General features: G+C 37.0%; 1 protein-coding gene across 3 annotated transcripts in view; it reads right to left on the reverse strand.

Annotated features, from left to right (window-relative positions):
* Positions 1-1866: 1866 nt before the first annotated feature.
* Positions 1867-19448, reverse strand: part of NAA16 (N-alpha-acetyltransferase 16, NatA auxiliary subunit) — a 61387-nt gene continuing 43805 nt past the window's right edge. Inside the window, exons 10-20 of one of the 3 annotated variants that reach the window (XM_058800647.1) lie at positions 14204-14276; positions 13797-13966; positions 13282-13434; positions 11249-11377; positions 10495-10708; positions 8565-8758; positions 7730-7838; positions 7133-7231; positions 6403-6546; positions 3892-3989; positions 1867-3628 (exon numbers count right to left, since the gene is read on the reverse strand). In XM_058800647.1, the coding sequence (XP_058656630.1) occupies positions 3428-3628; positions 3892-3989; positions 6403-6546; positions 7133-7231; positions 7730-7838; positions 8565-8758; positions 10495-10708; positions 11249-11377; positions 13282-13434; positions 13797-13966; positions 14204-14276 (1584 nt within the window). In that variant the 3' untranslated portion in view covers positions 1867-3427. Of the gene's footprint in view, positions 3629-3891; positions 3990-6402; positions 6547-7132; positions 7232-7729; positions 7839-8564; positions 8759-10494; positions 10709-11248; positions 11378-13281; positions 13435-13796; positions 13967-14203; positions 14277-19448 lie in introns of those variants that run through there. The other 2 variants (XM_058800648.1, XR_009274487.1) reach the window with 2 other exon arrangements.

A 19448-nucleotide genomic window follows, 5' to 3' on the forward strand; every position in this document is an offset into this window, starting at 1 on the left:
CAGCTCAAAACAAAAGGTTTTCAAAGATCCAGAAAACAAGACAGGTGAGTAATTAATAGCAATCATAATCAAGGCATCTATAGCTTCACATCCAGACTGTGAAGGAAATTTGAAGGTGTTGCCAAGACTGGTAAAGAGCAAATTAAGCCTAATTAACCTATATAGCAAGAGACTACAGAATAATTCACACAATCATAGGGCTGCAGAACGTCTGGTGGGGGTGGGCAGCAAACCTAAGGTCAAGTCAGAATTGTACCCGTGCCTTGTTGCACACATATCCCAGTGGGGTTAGTCCTACACTCATCATTATGCATTCAGGAAGCACTGCTGCTACTCCTGTTGTTCTCAGCTCCTCCTTCTGTTGGAAGGGCACAGCCACAGCAGATCCAGACTGAAAGGCCAAACCAGAAGGGCAGCTTCTTGCACCAGGAGTGCAACACTTCTGACACCCTGCTAGTCAGCATGGATAAATCCTGAGCCATGCTAGCTGGCAGTGCTGGCAGTGTCCCAAGCAGCAGCAGTGCCTGCACTGCAACACAAGATGAGCTGCCCTACTTTAGAGCACTGCTACCACACTTCCCTGCACTGGGTCCTGGCCAGATGAGTCCGATGAACTCATTAACCACCAGAAATCAAAGCAGTCAAAACATAAAACATTTTTATCAGTTCAAGCTGCTCAATTTAGCTCATCTCTCAGAATGATCTAATGCTGTCAGGCTTGTTTAGATAAATGAGGTCCTGCATTCTGCCAGCAGCCTTGTGCTGCATTTGCTTATTTTCCTTCTTTGTGCCTGGACACCTTAAGGTGCTAGGGTACACAGCACACCCTGCCCATCTGCAACAAAGATGAAATTTGGAAGAGATCAAACTGCCAGGCATTTGTTACCCCAAGAAGTTCACACCTGCAATGACAGCCCTGAGGAAAACGGCAGGCTGCATGCCTCCAGCAGTTCTAAGAGAAGACGAAACCACTCACTGCATGACAGAAGACTCAATTTCCAGAATTAAGTTCCTACAACTCTTAGCCTAGATATGAAAGCTATTCATCTACATTATCAAGGAATCCACTGCTGAAGAGGAACCCTGGGTGTTTTTGCTGACATCTGACTTCAAGTGTCAAGTTAAACAGCACAGGACTGGATAAGTAGTCCAATCTAGAGTGCCACAGCCTTCTTTTTGAAGGCCTGAATTCCATCTCCAGCAAGAGAAGTATTATCACTAAAAAAAGACAGAAGACACTGTATCACTTCATGCCTTCACCATACAGTGCAAGTGGTTCTAAGGTGCTGCTGAGCCAAAGCAATCTTATTATGGTCCACCTTTCCCTGCCTAAGACATCTTTGAGCCAGGTGCTCCACAGCAAACAGCTCATGGTGAATACTTAAGACAAAACCACATCACTACTTGTCAGTGTTACTATCACAGAATCATAGAATGGTTTGGGTTGGAAGGAACCTTAAACACTGCCTGATTCCAATTCCCCTGCCATGGGCAGGGGACACTTTCCCATAGACCAGGTTGCTCAGAACTCCATCCAACCTGGCCTGGAACACTGCCAGGGATGGGGCATCCACAGCTTCTCTGAACACTCTGCAAGTGTCTCACCATCCTCACAGGAAATAATTTCTCCCTGCTATCTGATCCAAATCTATTGATTGCAGTCTGAAGCCATTACTATTTATAGATACACATCTCAATCTGATAAATAGTCATGTTTTTCATAACTACTTACAGAGTTAACATTAAACCAGTGAATATTGCAACTCAACAGAAAAAATGAAAATGATGGGTTAAAGTTTGATTGCCAAAAATATGCAAAAATTCCAAACCAAAGGCAAATGTGTACAAAATAATTTATTACAGCATAACATGTTGGCAATATCTTACAGTGAAATTTCCATTCAACATTTTTTTTAATCTAAACAGATGACACACAAAGGAGAATTTTAATTAGAACAGTTTATTCGTCTTAATAAAATCCCCTCTTCATGAACTGGTATTTGCCTTTGAGGGGCTAGTTAATATTACTGAAATTATTTACATTGCAGTGAAATAAAAACAAACCGAGATTGAATAATTCCATTACGGTTTCCAGAAATTTTCTGTACAAGCCACAGTATAATTATGTTTTGATAGCAGTCTTTATAGAATGTAAAGCTGTCATGTGATATGTAGCCATTTTGTCTAGCAATGCTATGCTTTAAATAGGTATATTAGATTTAAACTTCCATTTTCATGTGTTGTATATTTAATAGTTAATGCACCAGAATACAAAGTAAGAAAAAGGTTCATTATGATTTATAGTCAGCCTCTTTGTGCTCCCTTAAACAGTTTTAAAATGTAAAACATATTTCTCTGTTTTGCCTTTCAGCACCTACAGCAATAGCATTTAGGCAGGAGAAATTCTGGAGTATTGGCCATAATACTTAAGTAGACAACTAAGACTTTTAATGGAGGTAATACAGCACACTCACCAGTGAGTCTTTATGATGTAGAGAAAACCTGTATTCCCCATTACTGTACCTTCTGCACTTGCACAAAATTGGAGCAGCTTTTTCGTCCTAAGTGTCAATAGGTGAACAAATGGGGAGAAACCAGAAGAAAGAAGAGGAAAGGGGAGATGGAACAAAGGACAAACAACAGTATTCAAATTCATTATGTCTTCTCAGGGAATTGCTTCAGGATATTAAAACCTTAAAATGTTAAACTGACCATAAAACTAAGGAAACGATAGCTATGGAACACAAGATAGAGGGAATAGGTTTCAAAAAGCCTTAGATATTTGTTGGTTTGGGTTTTTTACACAAACCTAATCTTCATATCTGTCAACACTGGTTCCATAAGACACACACCTGACAAAAACATGCAACCCCCCCCAATGCTTTCATTGTTGCTGCGCTTCAAAAGAAACCAAACTCACCAAAGATTAAAAAAGAAATCCAACCAAAACAATCCAGAAAAAAACCCCTAAAGAACAGTAAAGACAAAGAGGGCAATTCAAGCAGCACTTCAGTCTTAATCTGCTAAAAACTCTCAAATGATAATTTATTAACAAGATATGTTCACATATATCTGCATATGTAACAACACTTAAGTGAAAGCAGTCTTTAATATCCATATTATTGTGAGGGAGGGCTGATGAATTATTAAAAGACTTAAACCTGTACAAGTATAAACATGAAAAATGCTGATTAAAGATGTTTACATAAATATTGGCAGTTTTCATTGGGAGGAAAAAAACCCTAATAGCATACTCCATTTAACTATCCAAATATTTTGTTTTAGATACCTGTTAAAGATATTAAAATACAACCTGGAAAAGTAACCCTGATCTGTATCCAGCCAGCATGTAATGAGAGTCAGAGTTTCATACACATGTGTGCATGTAGGTATACACACACACACACAGGGGCTTGCACACACTACTTCAGATTTCATTGGACAGCAAATCATGGTTAATGGCCGTGTGATTCACAGATGCAATGCTGCTGTTGTCTTCGTTTGTGGCAGGCATGAAGGCAGATGTAAAAGGAAACAGTTTATGACATGCTGCTTGATATTCTTCACATTGAGCATGGCAGCTTCCAAAACTGCCATCAAGCAATGCCTCAAAAACCTTCGTTAATGTCTAAAGAAACAAAAGCATCAGTTAATAAATGTAATTCAAAATTGTTTATTTTTAAGGGCACATATTGTTAAACAACACTAGTTTGAGCAAACAGGCTTCTCTGTTGGTATTTACATATCTTCTACTCACAGGGAAGACTTGAAACCTTGTTCTTTCAAGTAATCATTTATCATGGTTAATAAAGCATGCACATTATCCTGCATTAAATTATACACTATTTAAGACCCCACACAGTTGGTGGCTTTATATACTGTATCTTTTACCTTCACATTTTTGTCTCTCATGTTTTTATCCAATCTAGTTGCAACAGCAATTGCCTTTTCTTGTCTTGATTTGTCCAGGAAATACATCATCTTTGCACCTTATCACAAGACAAAACCCACACTGTTTAGTTTTCCTAAATGCCATACAACATATACAGACAAACAGAACCTGAAAACTTACACATAAACGTGAATTAGACTTCTTACAAGTTTTAATAAACTACATCTTTCTCCCTGATTTGCAACTGCAAACTAATGAAACTAAAGCCATTTTGAAATTTATTAGAAGCATAAGGATTGAATAATACAGGAGACCTGTTCCTGCAAGAGTGACATGCCTCACTTGACTGACAGATCTTCAGGAGAGAAAAATATCACAGAGTACAAGCCCTTCAAGTCAGCAGGCTAAATGAAATCCATCCAACAAATGCAGGAGTGAGTAATTCTCAGAGACACACTGAATTCTCTTTAGAAGTACTGGAGCTAAGTGAACAACAGTTACTAAACAACTGTGGAACATGACCCAGTAAAAGTTCAGACCAGTCCACATGGCAGAACACAGGGCCGTGGCTGCTCACCCAGAGCTAAGGACAGCTCAGGTACAAGGAAAGTGCAGCACAAGTTTGGTGCTTTGCCTGGACCACACTACATTGGTGGAAAGGAACTACACAGCTTCTCAGAGCACAATCAGATTGCCAAAACTGGCCTGGGCAGCTCTGCAAAATTCTGTTCCTTGTATCACAGGTGTCTTAATTTAAAATTCCTTAATGAATGTGTTGGCATTTCATGTACTTTCCCCTTTGCCCAAGTACAAAGTCCAGACCCACACCACTACGTAATCTACTCCAAAACCCAAAAAGCTTAATCATTTTACTGGAAAAGTTAAAACCTCACATTCTGGATGCTTTGTCTGTCTTTTGGTTTTGCTCAACTCATTTCCCCAATTATTAGTTTTCCTAATTAAAGAAAATTTCCTAGTTCTTACTGCTTTTTGTAGGTTTAAGAAAATAAATTGCTAGACTCTATGCAGAGCCATTATTGCCCAAACCACTTATATTAGCCTAGTTACTCTTGCCTAAAGTTAGGGAGGCTTTGGTACAGAAATTGGAAAGAGGTTAGAAGTCTGCTTACAGTTTTTTACTAGTAATTTTAAGCTGAGCAAGCACTCATTTGTGCTCTCAGACTTAGGCTTTGGTCTTCCAGATCTTCATATGCAAACTTTAACTATAGATAACTGTTCAAGAAACTTTAAAATTGTACAGTAGGTAAGTCAATTGCCTCAAACCTGTTCCAGCATAAAGAGAAGACGGACACACAGTTGAAGTCCTAAGGCTACTAAAAACCTAGCCAGGGACTGTAGTGTTTTCCATAACACTGGAGGATCAGAAAATAAGACCCATAAAGCAGACAGTGAGATGTTCGACAGTCCCAAGAGTGGAAGAACATATCCCTGAGAATTAGGACCAATTGACTGCTGAGAGATCTGTACTTGACTTCCCAAATCTTGACCCTGCTTGCAGGAAAGAGGTAAAAGTATTTCTCTAAAAATGCTGTCCTGAAACACAGATCTTACAGAAGCCAATGGAATTTTGTGGTACTCTGCCTAACCTTCCTTTAGAGTAATAAGCAATCCTCTGAAGCTAACTACTTCTGGTTATTCTGGACAGACCCTGGGTCACTTTAAAAGACCAGGTGAGGTTAGCACTAAGTACTTGAAGTGCCTGATAAAACTACACTTACTTTTGTTCCTTAACTGCTGGAAATGCATTTTATTTTCTCTACCAGCTTTATCAAGTCACATCAATATTCCAAAATTTTCTGTAATCATTCATAATTTCCCTTGACTTAGCTCCAGCAGCTACTTGTGGCTCTTCTATATAAACAGTGTCTGAGTGTCAGATTTCAACATTTTCACTGCTGACAATGAAGCAGAAAAGCAAAGACTGCATAACAAGTCCATCATGGTACTTTTATTGATGCTGTTGCTACATGATAAAGTTATGAGTAGGAACAGAGATATTTCAGCTGAAAAGAAAACAGGGAAAAGTACTTGCTAATGAATATGGGATTTTGTTTTATATTTTCTAATACTTAAAAAAAAGAAGCTGTAACAGGAAGGATGACAGTGCTTCAAAACTTGAGTATCTATAGTGGTTTGACTGTACTTTTTGAAGGTATGGAGCAAATTTCTTATGCATCTAATAAAGTGAAGTACATTTTTAAAAAATGGTACAAGCAGACAGAAATGCCTCCCCCCTCCCCCCCCCCCCCCAAACCACATAATTTTACATCTCATTAGAATTTATATATGAATTCATAGAATGGTTTGAATTTGAAGGAACTTTAAAGCTCATCCAGTTCCACATGCCCTGCCATTCCCAGGGCCACCTTACACTGGACCAGGATGCGCTAAGCCCCATCCAACCTGCCCTTGCAGATTGCAGACAAAGATTCTGGTTTTACATCACTTAAATCATCTACTTTTCAAGAGCATGAAAAAGTTAGACAAACCTGACAGCTGGTGCCGAATGGAGGTAGCATTGTGTTTGAGAAATTCTTCATTAAAACTCTCCAGGTTTTTATTAACAAATATTTTCTGCATTTCTTGTGTTAGGACCTTGCTCACAATTTCTGGGAGGTTACTATGGTCAGACACTAGAAGAGGGTAGGCAGGGGGGAGAGAAGCAAAAAAAATTGCCATTTAAACAACTGTAGAAAACACTGAAACCACATAAATCACTGCTAAAAGTCCCAGTTTTAGAATTTGTGCACAGAAACACAGATCAAAATGTGTCAACACAAACACTGCTGATGCATTTACAGAGGAAACTTTCATAAAGGATGCTCTGTCATGTAAACTTTCTATTATATGTTCACCACACAAACTGTTACAGACAGAATCATTCTCCTATATCTACCACTTATTTTCTTAAATATTAAGGTTTTCCAGGATCCTTAGAACACTCATTTTCCTGTGAAATCTAGCCAAAATGAGTTGTTGGGTCCACCTGGTGGATTAATGGAGGAAGGTATAATACATACACAGTACACTGCGTAGCACAGCCTATGTTTTCTTTGGTATTGCCATGAAAAAAACATATTTGTTTTTATTTTTCTTTGTTTGTGTTTCAGGAGTACACATCACAAAAATATGTAATTATGTACTTGCAAAATGTAACTTCTATCTTTATAATTACACAAATATCTATTTTACACACATACATATTTCCTACACACATACCAGCTTTAGAGAATTTAATCAAGCACTCATGTAGCCATGGGTTATTCCTGTCGATAGCAAAAGCTCTTTTGACAGACTGTAACATTAACAGAAACTTTCCTGCGGGAAGAAGAAAAAATATTAGGAAACCAAGATTAAGAACACAGAACATTTTCTCTTCATAATCAATTATTGTTTTCTTTAGTAAATCTAGTAAAATACTAGAAACATCAGTTTCTACACAGAATTAGAAACTAAGCTTATTTTCCCATTCAAATTGCTTAATAAAGCAGAAGTTCTTGCTGCTCCAACTCTGCCAACACTGCACAGGTGTTACCATTTATTTAGCTTTGGTCTCCTCTAGATAATTAAAGATCACACCACAAATACCATTCCACAGTATTTAAGAGTACATACCACAATATAATCTGCTCTTAGGGCTTTTTTTGTTGAAGGGTGACTAAACAAAAATGCTATTTACTCTATTATTGGGTATGATGCATGCCTCAGCTTCAGTCAGGTAAGTATTTCAGATCATTTCCACTACACTTTGATAACACAGCTGAACTGAAGCATTAAAATCTTGTAAAGCAAAAATAAAATTAAGCAGTACTTTACCTTTTCTAAAATATATTTCAAATGCTAATAAGTGTGTTTCTATATCATCTCCAATAAGATTCTTAAGTGGTATAAGGAACTTAATGGCTTCTTCTAATGGATTTTCTACCTGTTTTAAGAAAAGAACAGTGAAAATTATGGCTTAAAATAAACATCAAATAAAGTCCACCAATAATTTCTGTTACTCAAAGCATTTAAATAATCAGGGGTCAAAGGTGAGGTGAAGCTAGCTTTCTGGATTAAACTGCACCATAACAAATTTTGCTGTTTAAATAAAAATGTTAAAGCGTTTACTCGTCATCTCATGTTGACAAAGACAACATCATTGCTAACTCTGGCATTGCTTGTGCACTCAGTGCTGTAATTTAGCATTTGGGAAACTATTAAACACAACCACTTTAGACAACAAGCTTGAAGTTTACTGTGATAATGGAGGTAGCTCTTCATGCATAGCAAAATACTGGCTCATGCCTTCAAACTTTACAAATTGCAATAATTTCTGTTACTTTTTCCACTATTCACTGTATGAAAATCAGATTTCTTGAAGCAAAATGCTTTTTTTTTTGTTCAGTATCTATTTTAATGAATATGACCTACTGCTTTGAAAAAATCCCTGAAATCTAAGGACAGTAACAATATTAATGTACAACTTGGATTTATTGATGAAAAATACTTCTCTTCAGTGTAAAAAGAGATGGACTACAAAAAAGTACCTCTGTATGCAAAAATGATTTTATAAAAACACCTGGATTCTTTTAGGAGAATCTGATAGCAAACCCATATTATAAGCTTTTTATGATAATCCTGGGAGTTCAACAAGAAAGACCATGCTAACCCTTTCCAGTTTTTCAGGAACCAACTCTTCCCTGGGTCCACTAGTTTCCTCCTCCTCTTCATCCCTCTTTTTCTTTTGATTTTTTTGCTGTCGTTCTCTTTCTGCATGCTTTCTTTCTTCTTCAAGTTTTGCTTTCTTCTGTGCTCTTCTTTGCTTACTAAGCATTTTCTTCAATTCTTTGGCTGAGAGATTTTCTACAGATTAAAGTAACAGACAACATATAAAGTATTTAATTCAAAATCTCGTTTCTCTCAGACAATTCAGGTCATTATGCTTCTCCCCATCTCAATTTGGCAAATTTTTAAGTGATTTCCATAACTACCAGCAGTCACAAGAGTATCACCACTACACAGGCCAACACTCCTGCTGGACTGGTATTTACAGCCTAACACAACACTTGATCTTGCATATTTTCTCTTACATGGCTGTTAAAGAAACCTCAGTGATTTCAAATGTTAGCTACATAAAGTTGTTACATCTGTCACAGGTCTTAACTTAGAAAATGAACAACGGTAACGCTAAGCTCTCATTTTGACTGCAGCTTGGCCTGCTTCTAATGCCATCTAGAAATACCCAGATGGATTTCCACTCCACCTGAAAACATGCTAAACTTGCTATTTTCCATTAAATTGTCTGACTAATATACAGCCATGATAACTGTACCGATTTCAGGCAAATGACATGGGATAACAAAAGGGAAATTATCAGTTTAGCCAGAATAACACTACAGCCATCAGTCTGTTTACTGTGGTGTTTCACTGAAAATAGAATTTTTGCTAAATGTGGCAAGGCACAGAAAAATGAGCTCCCAAGGGACTAACACATCTTTTTTGAGGCTAGGGCAGCATGACCTCCCTGCCTGGGTCATCCCTATTCTGACACAAGGAAGCACCATCCACACAGTGCTGCCTTCTTCCACAGATAAGCCTATTGGATCCCAATGAGCAGCAGGCAAATGAACTAACATGACTTCTTAGACACCACCCACCTTTATGATATACTGCTATCCTCTGTGATAGATCCTCTGCCACACACTAATCTTACATTATATACAGAAACAAACTAAAGTTGGAGAGAAAAAAGGTGCAAGTTCAACTATTCGAATATGCCTCTTCATTATTCATAGGCAGGTATAGAAAAACTTATTCACCTCTGAATAAAGGTAAGAATTTATCTGCAATATTAAGTGGCATTTTTAGTTTAGCGTCCCTTTTTCCCCATATCAAATATTTTTCCCTTTGCAAAAAGCCAGACATGAATTTCACTGCTTTAGTCAACAGCCACTGCAATGCTGACAGTAAATGCAATTCCACTAAAGGAGAAGCAACTATTTATCCTAAAGTTTAAAAAAATCTCAAATAATCTGCCATTGAATCCTCAAATTTCCAAACTACACCCCACTGGCTTCCTAAGAACGTCTGTTGTCCATTAATACTAGTTTTAAATAATGTTCTAAATGTATTAATATCACTAACACATTTATCCATTTATTCTTTGGTCCTCAAGTTGTGTGAGAAGTGGTAAAACTTAATGCAGTAGTAACTAGTATTACCATGTAATTAATTAAATGCATGAGACCAAAATAAAATTCTTATAATTCAGACTGCTTTTCCACAAAATCTATCCATTGCTCCATAATTAATTTATTAATAATATTTATCTAATGGCTGAACTGAATTTGATTTTAATGCTCTGAAATGTCACTCTTCCCCAAGTACTCCAAAACTACAGTTAGGTTCATTCATGTTCTAGTTCTGCAAAGTAATGGGATGTGAACAGAGCAAACTGTAGCCTGTTACCTATGATCTCTTTTCAGTTATTGCAAAAGACAAGAGGAAAACTTGTGTTCTATTTACTCTGTAACACGTAACTTACTTAGCTTAAGCTTTTACATGTGTCAACATATGAACCTTCATTAAAGTGTAGATACCTGAATTCACTTCTTGCTCTTTGCTTTCATTGGTAAGAGGATTATCATGGAGCTTCAAGTAAATTTCAATTGCTGATCGGGCAGCCTTGAAGTAGAAGGCATGTTTCCTGAGCACATCTTCTAATCTCAGAAGGTCTACATAGGCACGGAGAGTCATCTTTCTCATGCAGTACGTGTGGAAGTCAAACTGATCATCTGTTATCTCAAAAAAATGCTTAAAAAAGAAGAACACACTCATATATTCATCCTTTACACTTAGTCTACTTTTTATTAGAGACAGGTGAATAAAGTTACAATTGATATTATTTACAGACAATATTCAACAAGTATAGACATATCCTTGCACTATTGACTGTTCAAAAGAATGTATTGACATGGAAAAATCTCAGTTAACAAAGTCTATAATGTGATTATGCAAAGACTTAGGCACGCTAAAAGCCAACTGAAATGCAACTATTCTGATTAGAAACACAATTGTTAAAAGTCAGCATAAAGTAAATGTAGGAATAGCTGCATAGAAGATGTGGTATTTTATATTGAAACCTTTTCACTTCAATAATAGTCTTTCACATAATAGCTAGAGAAGACATCTGTTACAAAAAATCATCAAGTATTAGCCTGTTGTTAAAAGCCATTATACTAGAAGTTTTACATGCTTCTAGCATACAAAACTGTGCTGATTACATCAACAAATATCTTCATTTGAGTATGAGAAATACTGGGGAAGCAGTGTGTGGTGTTTGCACCTACTTACCCTTTCTACTTCATGACATTTTTTCAAGGCGTCACCATACTTGCCCAGCCTTTGATAAGCTGCAGCACATTCCGTCTGGAACCACATACACTGCATCTCATTAAGGTTCTCCATTGCAGAAGTTCCTTCCTGAAAGAAGAGCTATCATCAGGTTTTGCTATTGTAATTTACCAGCTGCATCATTCAGTGCCTGGTTCAGGCCATTAGGAGCAAACAATCAATCCTTCAAGGTACTTGGAATACAACAGGACATGAACAGGACATGAACAGGACAGTGTTCAAGTGAGAATAACACTTGTGATATTCTGTGCTCTCCTAGACAGAAAATAATAGATTGAAATTATTTAAAGACTCCAATTACCTGAAGATTAATGTCTTAAGAGGTTTTTAAGATGAACTCATGCTTGCACAGTCTCACTTCTACAATTTGGGGGCACAAAATAACATTATTCAAAAATATTCCTTGAGTTCAGCAAACAATTTTAGCTAGTTTTCCCCCATCAGGTAAGTGGCATCCACCAGTCCATAAATCCACCAATATATTCACTGCTTTATCACACATTTCTTAGAACACATTATTACACATTTCTTAGAACTTGCTTGTCTAAATAAGCAAAGTTAGATTGATACATGATATTTTGACAAGAAAAAAATCCTAGGATTGAGACTTTATAATAGTCATAATGCTCTAGAGTAAGTGAACTGGAAAAACATCCCATATATTATTAATATTAGCCATTAGGCTTTCAGAACAATCTTTATAGCAGATAAAAGACCCAGTACTGTTACTGAGGATGATATCCTGTCTTTCCAGATGTCTATGATAAAATTCTGTCTTTCTTACTTTAACACTTCTGACAAGCAAACATGATGAGTTTTAGCAATCAAATTTTCAATTATTCCTAGAAATACCTAGCAAGCTTGAATCCAATTTCAAGTGTTACCACATCTAGAATTTAAAAGAACGAAGGAGCCTAATTTATGTACTCCAGGATATCCCACAAGTAGTCTTCATGTTTAGTTCCATAAATTACATGAAAATCTGATATTTATTAATACAAATTTTGTCCAATGTAAAAAAAATAGAATTTAAAGTCCTTATCCCATCTTTTAGGGATAGACTGTTTTAACAAAATTTTTGTGCGTAATACTAGCTTCAAGGAATGAAATGTTCAAATATAAATTAATTGATATTAATACTAAATCATAATGAGTATAGTACTATGCTCCTGGGCAGTTAGATTGGATGGTACTAAAGAGGAAACAATGAGGTATCCATCAGATGCATTTCAAAAGCAGTATTTTGAAGTATGGCAATAAAAAATACTCCTGGACAACTACCCTTGAAAAACCTTTTTTCCAGTATTTAGTGGGGCTACACAACTGGAGTGCTGCATCTATCTCTGGGGCCCCCAGCACAAGAGGGACATGAGCCAATCAGAACAGATTCAGAGAAACACCATGAAAAATCAAAAGGCTGAAACTTGTCCTGTGACAAAAGATAGAGAGTTGAGGTTCACCATGGAGAAGAGCAGGCAGGCTCCAGGGAGACCTTACAATAGCCTGCCAGTATATACAGGAAGTTCATAAGACAGAAAGAAAGAGACTTTTCACCAGGATCAGCAGCAACACCAACAGCAGCAAAAGATTTGAACTAAAAGAGGGCAGCTTTATACTGGATGCAAGGAAAAGAAATCTTTTCTGTGAGAATGAGGCAATACACTGGACTATAGCTGCCCAGGAAAGCTGTGCATGTCCTGTCCCTGGAAGTGTTCAAGACTGGGATGGATGCAGCTTTGAGCAACCTAAGTTAGCCAAAACGTCCACACCCATAGCAGCGGCATTGGACTATTCCATCTTTAAAAGGCTCTTTCCAATACAAACCCTTCTACAATTCTGTGTAGTTCCTTACCATCAGGCACAGAAGTATTGTAATAAAAATGGATACTAATAAAAGATATTTGATCAAAAGTTATGAGTTAAAAAGTACCAGAGGCAAGCAAAACACCTCTTAATTAAAGCAATATACTTGCCCTTGTGAATTTAGAGCACATCTCCTCTGCATCCTTCACCATATTTGCTCGCAGCATGTATTTAGCACATTTAGAATTGATAAATCTGTCTGCAGTATCCAAAGACTGTGCTTCATCCATCCATTTGGCAGCTTCCTTGATGTTACCTACATGCTGTTAGGGAGAAATTAAATATTAACTTTCAGTAGAGGCCTGCTATTGACCATCTCCTGAAATCTGTACTTGTTACTGGTATTTCTCCATCAGAACCAAAACCAGTGTTATTCTCACTCCCCCCACTCCCAGATTTTTTTCAGAATTACAATTCACTGTAATTTGTGACTGGCTTTGCAAAACCCAAACAAAAGGGTTTTCATTTCCTTCCTGACAAAACAGTGCCCAAAAAGAAACCCTCATGAAAACTGATGCCCATAACAACTGCTAACTGAAATACTACCCACACATTCACACCAGTCTGATGGGTTGATATGTTTTTAATACACTAGGTACTCCACGTGTCCAAATTCCCCTTTTACCTTGTAAATTTTTGCTTTTAAATAGAATAGCTCTATTAATGTTGGAGTGCTTGCAATTGCAGCATTAATGTAATCCAAGGCCAAAGAACACTGGCCAAGTTTGTCAAAGTGCTGTGCCAGGAAATACCGAACCCAAAGCAGTGTTGTTGGGGGCTCTTTCTCTCCATTTTCTGCAACAAAATGGGAAAGGTTACAATAACCAGTAAAGCTGAAGACTGCATTTGAAAAATGAACACAAAAACAAAGCTTGGCAATTTTACCAAGTATTTCTTGTGATGAATTATTTTACTAGAAAATACAGTAACTATTTTTGTGCAAAAAGTATCAGCACTTCAACAGTTCTTGATGACTTTCATGAACAGTATTAGTAGTTACAGGGTAATTAGCATAAGACCACAGAAACTTACCACTTGTACTAAAAAGGTCACAAGTTTTCAAAGAGGCTTCATAACCAGTAACAAGTTCCTGGATTGTAGAAACCTACATATAAAAAATTGTATGTGAAGTTTTGCTTTACTATCATTTTAACAGAAACAAATACTCTGAAAAAAACACTTGAGCAAATTAGAGAAACTATACAAAAATAACTACATAATTTGGAAAAAAATGGATGTATCTTCACATAGTTTACTTCACCTTTTGCAGGCATTTTGATCACCCATTTTAACTAGTGATGTGGCAGGGAAATGGGTTGATCTCAGGCAGCTTACAGCAGAAGGTATTCAAGTGCACATGATTAGTATCTTATGTAAAAATTTCAAAACATAACTTTACTTATGCTATTCATTTTTAAGCGTTGAAACTGAGACAATTAAAAAAAAAGGTACCTTGAAAAAGACCATGCATGAACTTCCCATAACAATGATGAAACAGACTTTTGTGGTTTTTTGGCAGGTTGATCTGTATAATTAATGATTTCTGTTTCGTTTGAAAGGTATTGTTGCCTAGACTGCAGGTTCCATCTTTTGACAAAAATCTATACATTGACTGAAGGATAATACTTCCTGAAATCAGACCTTGTCAACAATATTGGTTTTCATTTCTAGGTTTAAGACTCAAAATTCATCCATGCATTTTTAACTCACATTTTATAGGTCTGAAATTTACAGTAAGTGCAAACGTTAGGATCTGTACATTTCATGGCAACTATTCCAATTCCAGGTCCACAGCTCAAAAATGCCACTTTGTATTTCTAAACATTTTATGAAGTGCTCAACCTGTTTTGTAGCTTAAGTCAAAACATGCCTGCCATATCCAGCAAGTAACCAATGAGCCTCTTTAGGTAACAAGAACAATATTACAGTAAAAATATGAGGGACTTTGTGTAAGCACAGCAGGGTAATGGCTACATTCACCATCAGGTGAAATCTCCAGATGGTAAAAACCTAAAACTTCAATGGTTAAAAGTTATGATGATCCTACATTTAAAAAGTTGATTGCAAGAGTAAAATAGAATTGTAGGGAGACAGTAAAATTTTTAAAAGGGACAAATTTACAATGCATGCATTCACTTCAAGATATACTTTGGGAGAGAAGGGAGAAGAGAATAAACATTGTTTTAGAAGACCAAAGTAAACAATTTGAAGGATACTACTTATTTAACCTAATCCAGCACAAGAGGCAAAAATGCTTTCAAAGAGAGCAGAGAAAGCGATAGGCCCAAGTCACACATAGCCACTGTAAATATCTCAAAAGTGTAATAAAATGTATAAGCACATACATTCTGGGAAGCTCTGGGCAAATCTCATAAGAAATGAGTTTCAGTGGCAAAATCTCATAAAATATAATAAAATGTTACTGGACTTCAAATAACTATGAAGTGATAAAGGAATGTGAAGAAGTCAGAAGTAAATGGATGAAGGCAAACAAATGCATTAAGTTGTTCCCTGGCCTGCCTCAGACATCTGTTCACTGGAAGAAAACACCCCCAAAAAATATTTGAAGATTCTTTTCTCTAAAAAAAAAAGTTTAAAAGCAGAAAAACCTGCTTCAGATAGCAGGGTTGCAGTGTGTATATGCAACTGTGTAAGCATTATTTTCTTGCTGACTTTCATTGCAATTTCCAAGTATTCCCAAGTTTTCCTCATCTGGCTGCCACTGACCTCATCATCAGTGAACTGTGCGTAAAGGGAGAAAGACTGCTTCATTTCTTGAATAAACACCACCCCCACCTCCACATTCTAAATACAAATGTTTAAATTATTGCACACTTGGGAGTACAGCTTCACATGTGGACAAAGACCAAGCTACCACCAAAAAGCATGGCACCACCATCCCTGAGCCACATGTGCCTGGTCCCTGCTTTGGCTGAGTGCTAGTGACTGTATCCAGGGTTATGAGCGATTCCTCCCTGTTCCACCTCAGTGCACCAATGCCCAATTACTCTTTACTCACTGCCACTTTCCATCAGCAGTGGGCAGTGGCAGTGGACAGACCTGGGACATCCTTGTGTGAGGGTCTTCAATCAGCTGACATTAACAGTTAAATAAAATACTCTGAAACTTGATGAGATGGAGAACAGCAAGATGTGTTCCGTTGTTAAAAGATGCAAAGTTCTTCCAAATTCAGAACTCTGCAGAGGTTTTGGCTTTTGCAGCTCAAGAAAATGCACTGTAATTGTCATTCTGGAAGCTACTATGAACAATACATTTGGAAACAAGTATTCAGTGAAAACAACAGCTAAGAAAACAAATGGAACAGCTGGATTTTTGCAGACATACTCAATGAAAATGGCCGTATCTTCTTCCCTTATTTTTTATGCTTATGCTTCAGTCTCTTGCTAGTAATTTAGGAAAATAATTCCAGGTTGGTGTGCCCCTTCAGGGAGCTAATGATCTGGAAATATGAACCATAATTTCTGTGTCCGTATTAACTGCAAATTTAGTTACAAAATCTGTCTCTTGAATTTGCTATTATCTGTATTCTAGAGTTATCACTGCCATCTTAAAGGCAATAATATTTCACCTTTAGAAAAGCCACAGCATTCTTCATAATTTTATAATTTCCAAAAAACTGAGCTGAGGTATCTGGAAATACCATATTGTCCACAAGCTAATTTCAAATAGAATTATTCTAGGAAACCAGTGTTTGTTCTCTTGCCATTGAGTTGAGAAAGCTTAAGGTATCACAAAAGTGTAGCTGAAGTCACCAACAATCTCTCATTTCATTACAAAAGGACTGAATTGATTCTTGGGGTCACCAGTTTCAGAAGCCTCTTAATCAAAATTCAAGCCTCAAACCTTTTCATAGGTCACTATCTACATCTTTCATTCATTATGGAAGAACAATGAGCTGAGCAGCAAGAATCCAAGAAAGAGGAAATGGGCTTTAGCCTTCTCATTTGCACTAACAAGTGAAGTGCTCATTTTTCCTCCTATACCCTAAAGATTGAAATTGTACATGCTCACAAACCATTACATATTCTTGCCAACTGTAGAAATCCTGAAAGTCAAAAAAACATCTTCCACACTTGGTACTACATCAGCCAAAGACTCTACAAAGGTGGCAATGCTCTTCCATTCCCGTGCAGTTTATTTCCATTGGAAAGGACAATTTTGCGAGTAAACTTTGAGTAAATGTCTTAAAATGAATAGCTGAGAAATTGAAAAAGACAGCAATAAATATAATGCACACACACCTTAATTTATTTTTAAATTATAAGTAACAAGGATTCAATTGACTTAAAATACCTTTTTCTGTGAGCACTAGTTCACAGTTACCTGATTACACCAAGATATGTTTTATGTGCTTTTTGTAAGGGACAGCCTAAGGGACTGTTTCCCAGGTAAACAGGCAATGACCAGAATTCTTCTACCATCTTTTGTAGCTATCACAGTGGCAACCATAGACCAGTCATTAAATCAAAATCTGTGCTGCATGCTATGCCATACACCAAATGACTACAGCTACAGACATTTTTCTTTAGACAAAAAGTGGTCTATAAAAGGCCTCAAAAAACAGCAGGTAAGAATTACAGTAACCTAAATTTTATCTTGATTTTTTTTCTATATTCCATGTTATAATATGTAATTAAGTTGAATGAGATGACAAATGTGAGGTGAAATACATAATGGAATATGACCTCAACAGCCCACTACCACAAAGCAAGGATGCAAATTTTTCAAGCACAAGGCCTAAATTCTCTGGTTTATTAATGGAATCTAAATATCTATATCCCATAGCCTATTAAAACTGTAATAGACTTCTGTTTCAATGACAACCTTCCAAACACCAATACAGTATTTTCTTCAACAAAACAACTGCAAAAAGAGGAACTGAATTATTGTAATGTACTAAATATTGGTTAGATTTAAGTTGTGTCAATAGTAATTTATAAACTTCAGCTTGTTACTTTATCAGTTACAAACACTTCATTTAAATACTTCTGCAAGCTTGAAACCTCCTGGAGCTGGAGACTCTTTCATATGGGAAAACTTTGGCTAATCATTCTCATAACCTCCTACAAAGGGTCAGACGAGGAAAACTAGACAACAGTTTTCCATCAGGCAACCTAACAACACTTCTCTTAAGCAACTTCTGGGTACTTGTTTGGTAGTCATTAGAGCAGACAGGCACTGGAAAAATAAAAATTTCACAAACCTCACCTACTCAGGTTTATCTGTCTCAGAAAGCTCCTGAACAAAAATGTAAGAGAAGGATGACATAGAGGAATCATTCTATATTCAAAAGCCATCTAGTATCAGACTGGAAAAAACAGAGTGAAAGTCTGGGTGCTTCTTATTCCCCATCTAAGCAATAGAACTCATTTAAGACATCCAATCCTGAAGTACATCAACCTTCAGTTGCAGGAAAAAGACCTGTAACATTCAGGAATCAAAATTGCCCTGGTATTACTGAGCAGGAATCTCCAAATAGTTAGCAGTCTGAAAGTTCAAACATTAACTATATTTTGGCACATAGATCAGATATATTCTCTAGGGGCAGGCCCTTCATTTAATGGACTGTGTTACATGGAGCATTACCTTCTGAATTTCAATATGCAGACAATTTTAGAGACAACTGTAGCACTTTCCTGAGGAGGGCAACGGTTTGCTGCCAAACTTTTCTCCCACCTTCAAAGTAAAGGAGTAATTTTAAAAGAATATAATCTTATATTGATAAAGTACTTCTACTGTTCTAGCAAAAGGCCAACTAATGCAGAAAAGCCTGGAAAAGAGACAGAAAACAGCTGGCAAGAGGGGACACCCTTTATGAACTTGCTCATCCTCCACAGGATGAAGGTACTCTGTGCTGTAAAATAAACAGGGCAATTTCACTCAGGTGGCAGGCAGCTTCTTATGATTTGCAGTGTTGATATGGGTGGTCTTCACCACTGGGAAGATGGATTTTTCAGGTGGTTCTGCAGCTCTGGAGCTGGAGAAGGACTGCAGAAACCAACCTGCAAAGGCATTATTTCCTCATGTTGTGTTTTCACTTAAGGCAAAATGATGCTGACAGGGGAAAAAAGAGCATGTGTTCTTGCCCTTCAAGGAAAGATTGTCTTCTGTCCTTGAAAGTTAGAATTGAACAATGTTTCTGCTTAAATAGAGATTTCTCCACAGAAGCATCTTTCCTGAAGAAAACTTGTTTCTTGCAGATAATGCACAGTGGTGACAATATTGGTCCTGCTGGTCACAGAAACTGATCCCAAAG

The sequence above is a fragment of the Ammospiza caudacuta genome, chromosome 2 (genome assembly GCF_027887145.1).
Source record: "Ammospiza caudacuta isolate bAmmCau1 chromosome 2, bAmmCau1.pri, whole genome shotgun sequence".
NCBI lineage: Eukaryota > Metazoa > Chordata > Aves > Passeriformes > Passerellidae > Ammospiza > Ammospiza caudacuta.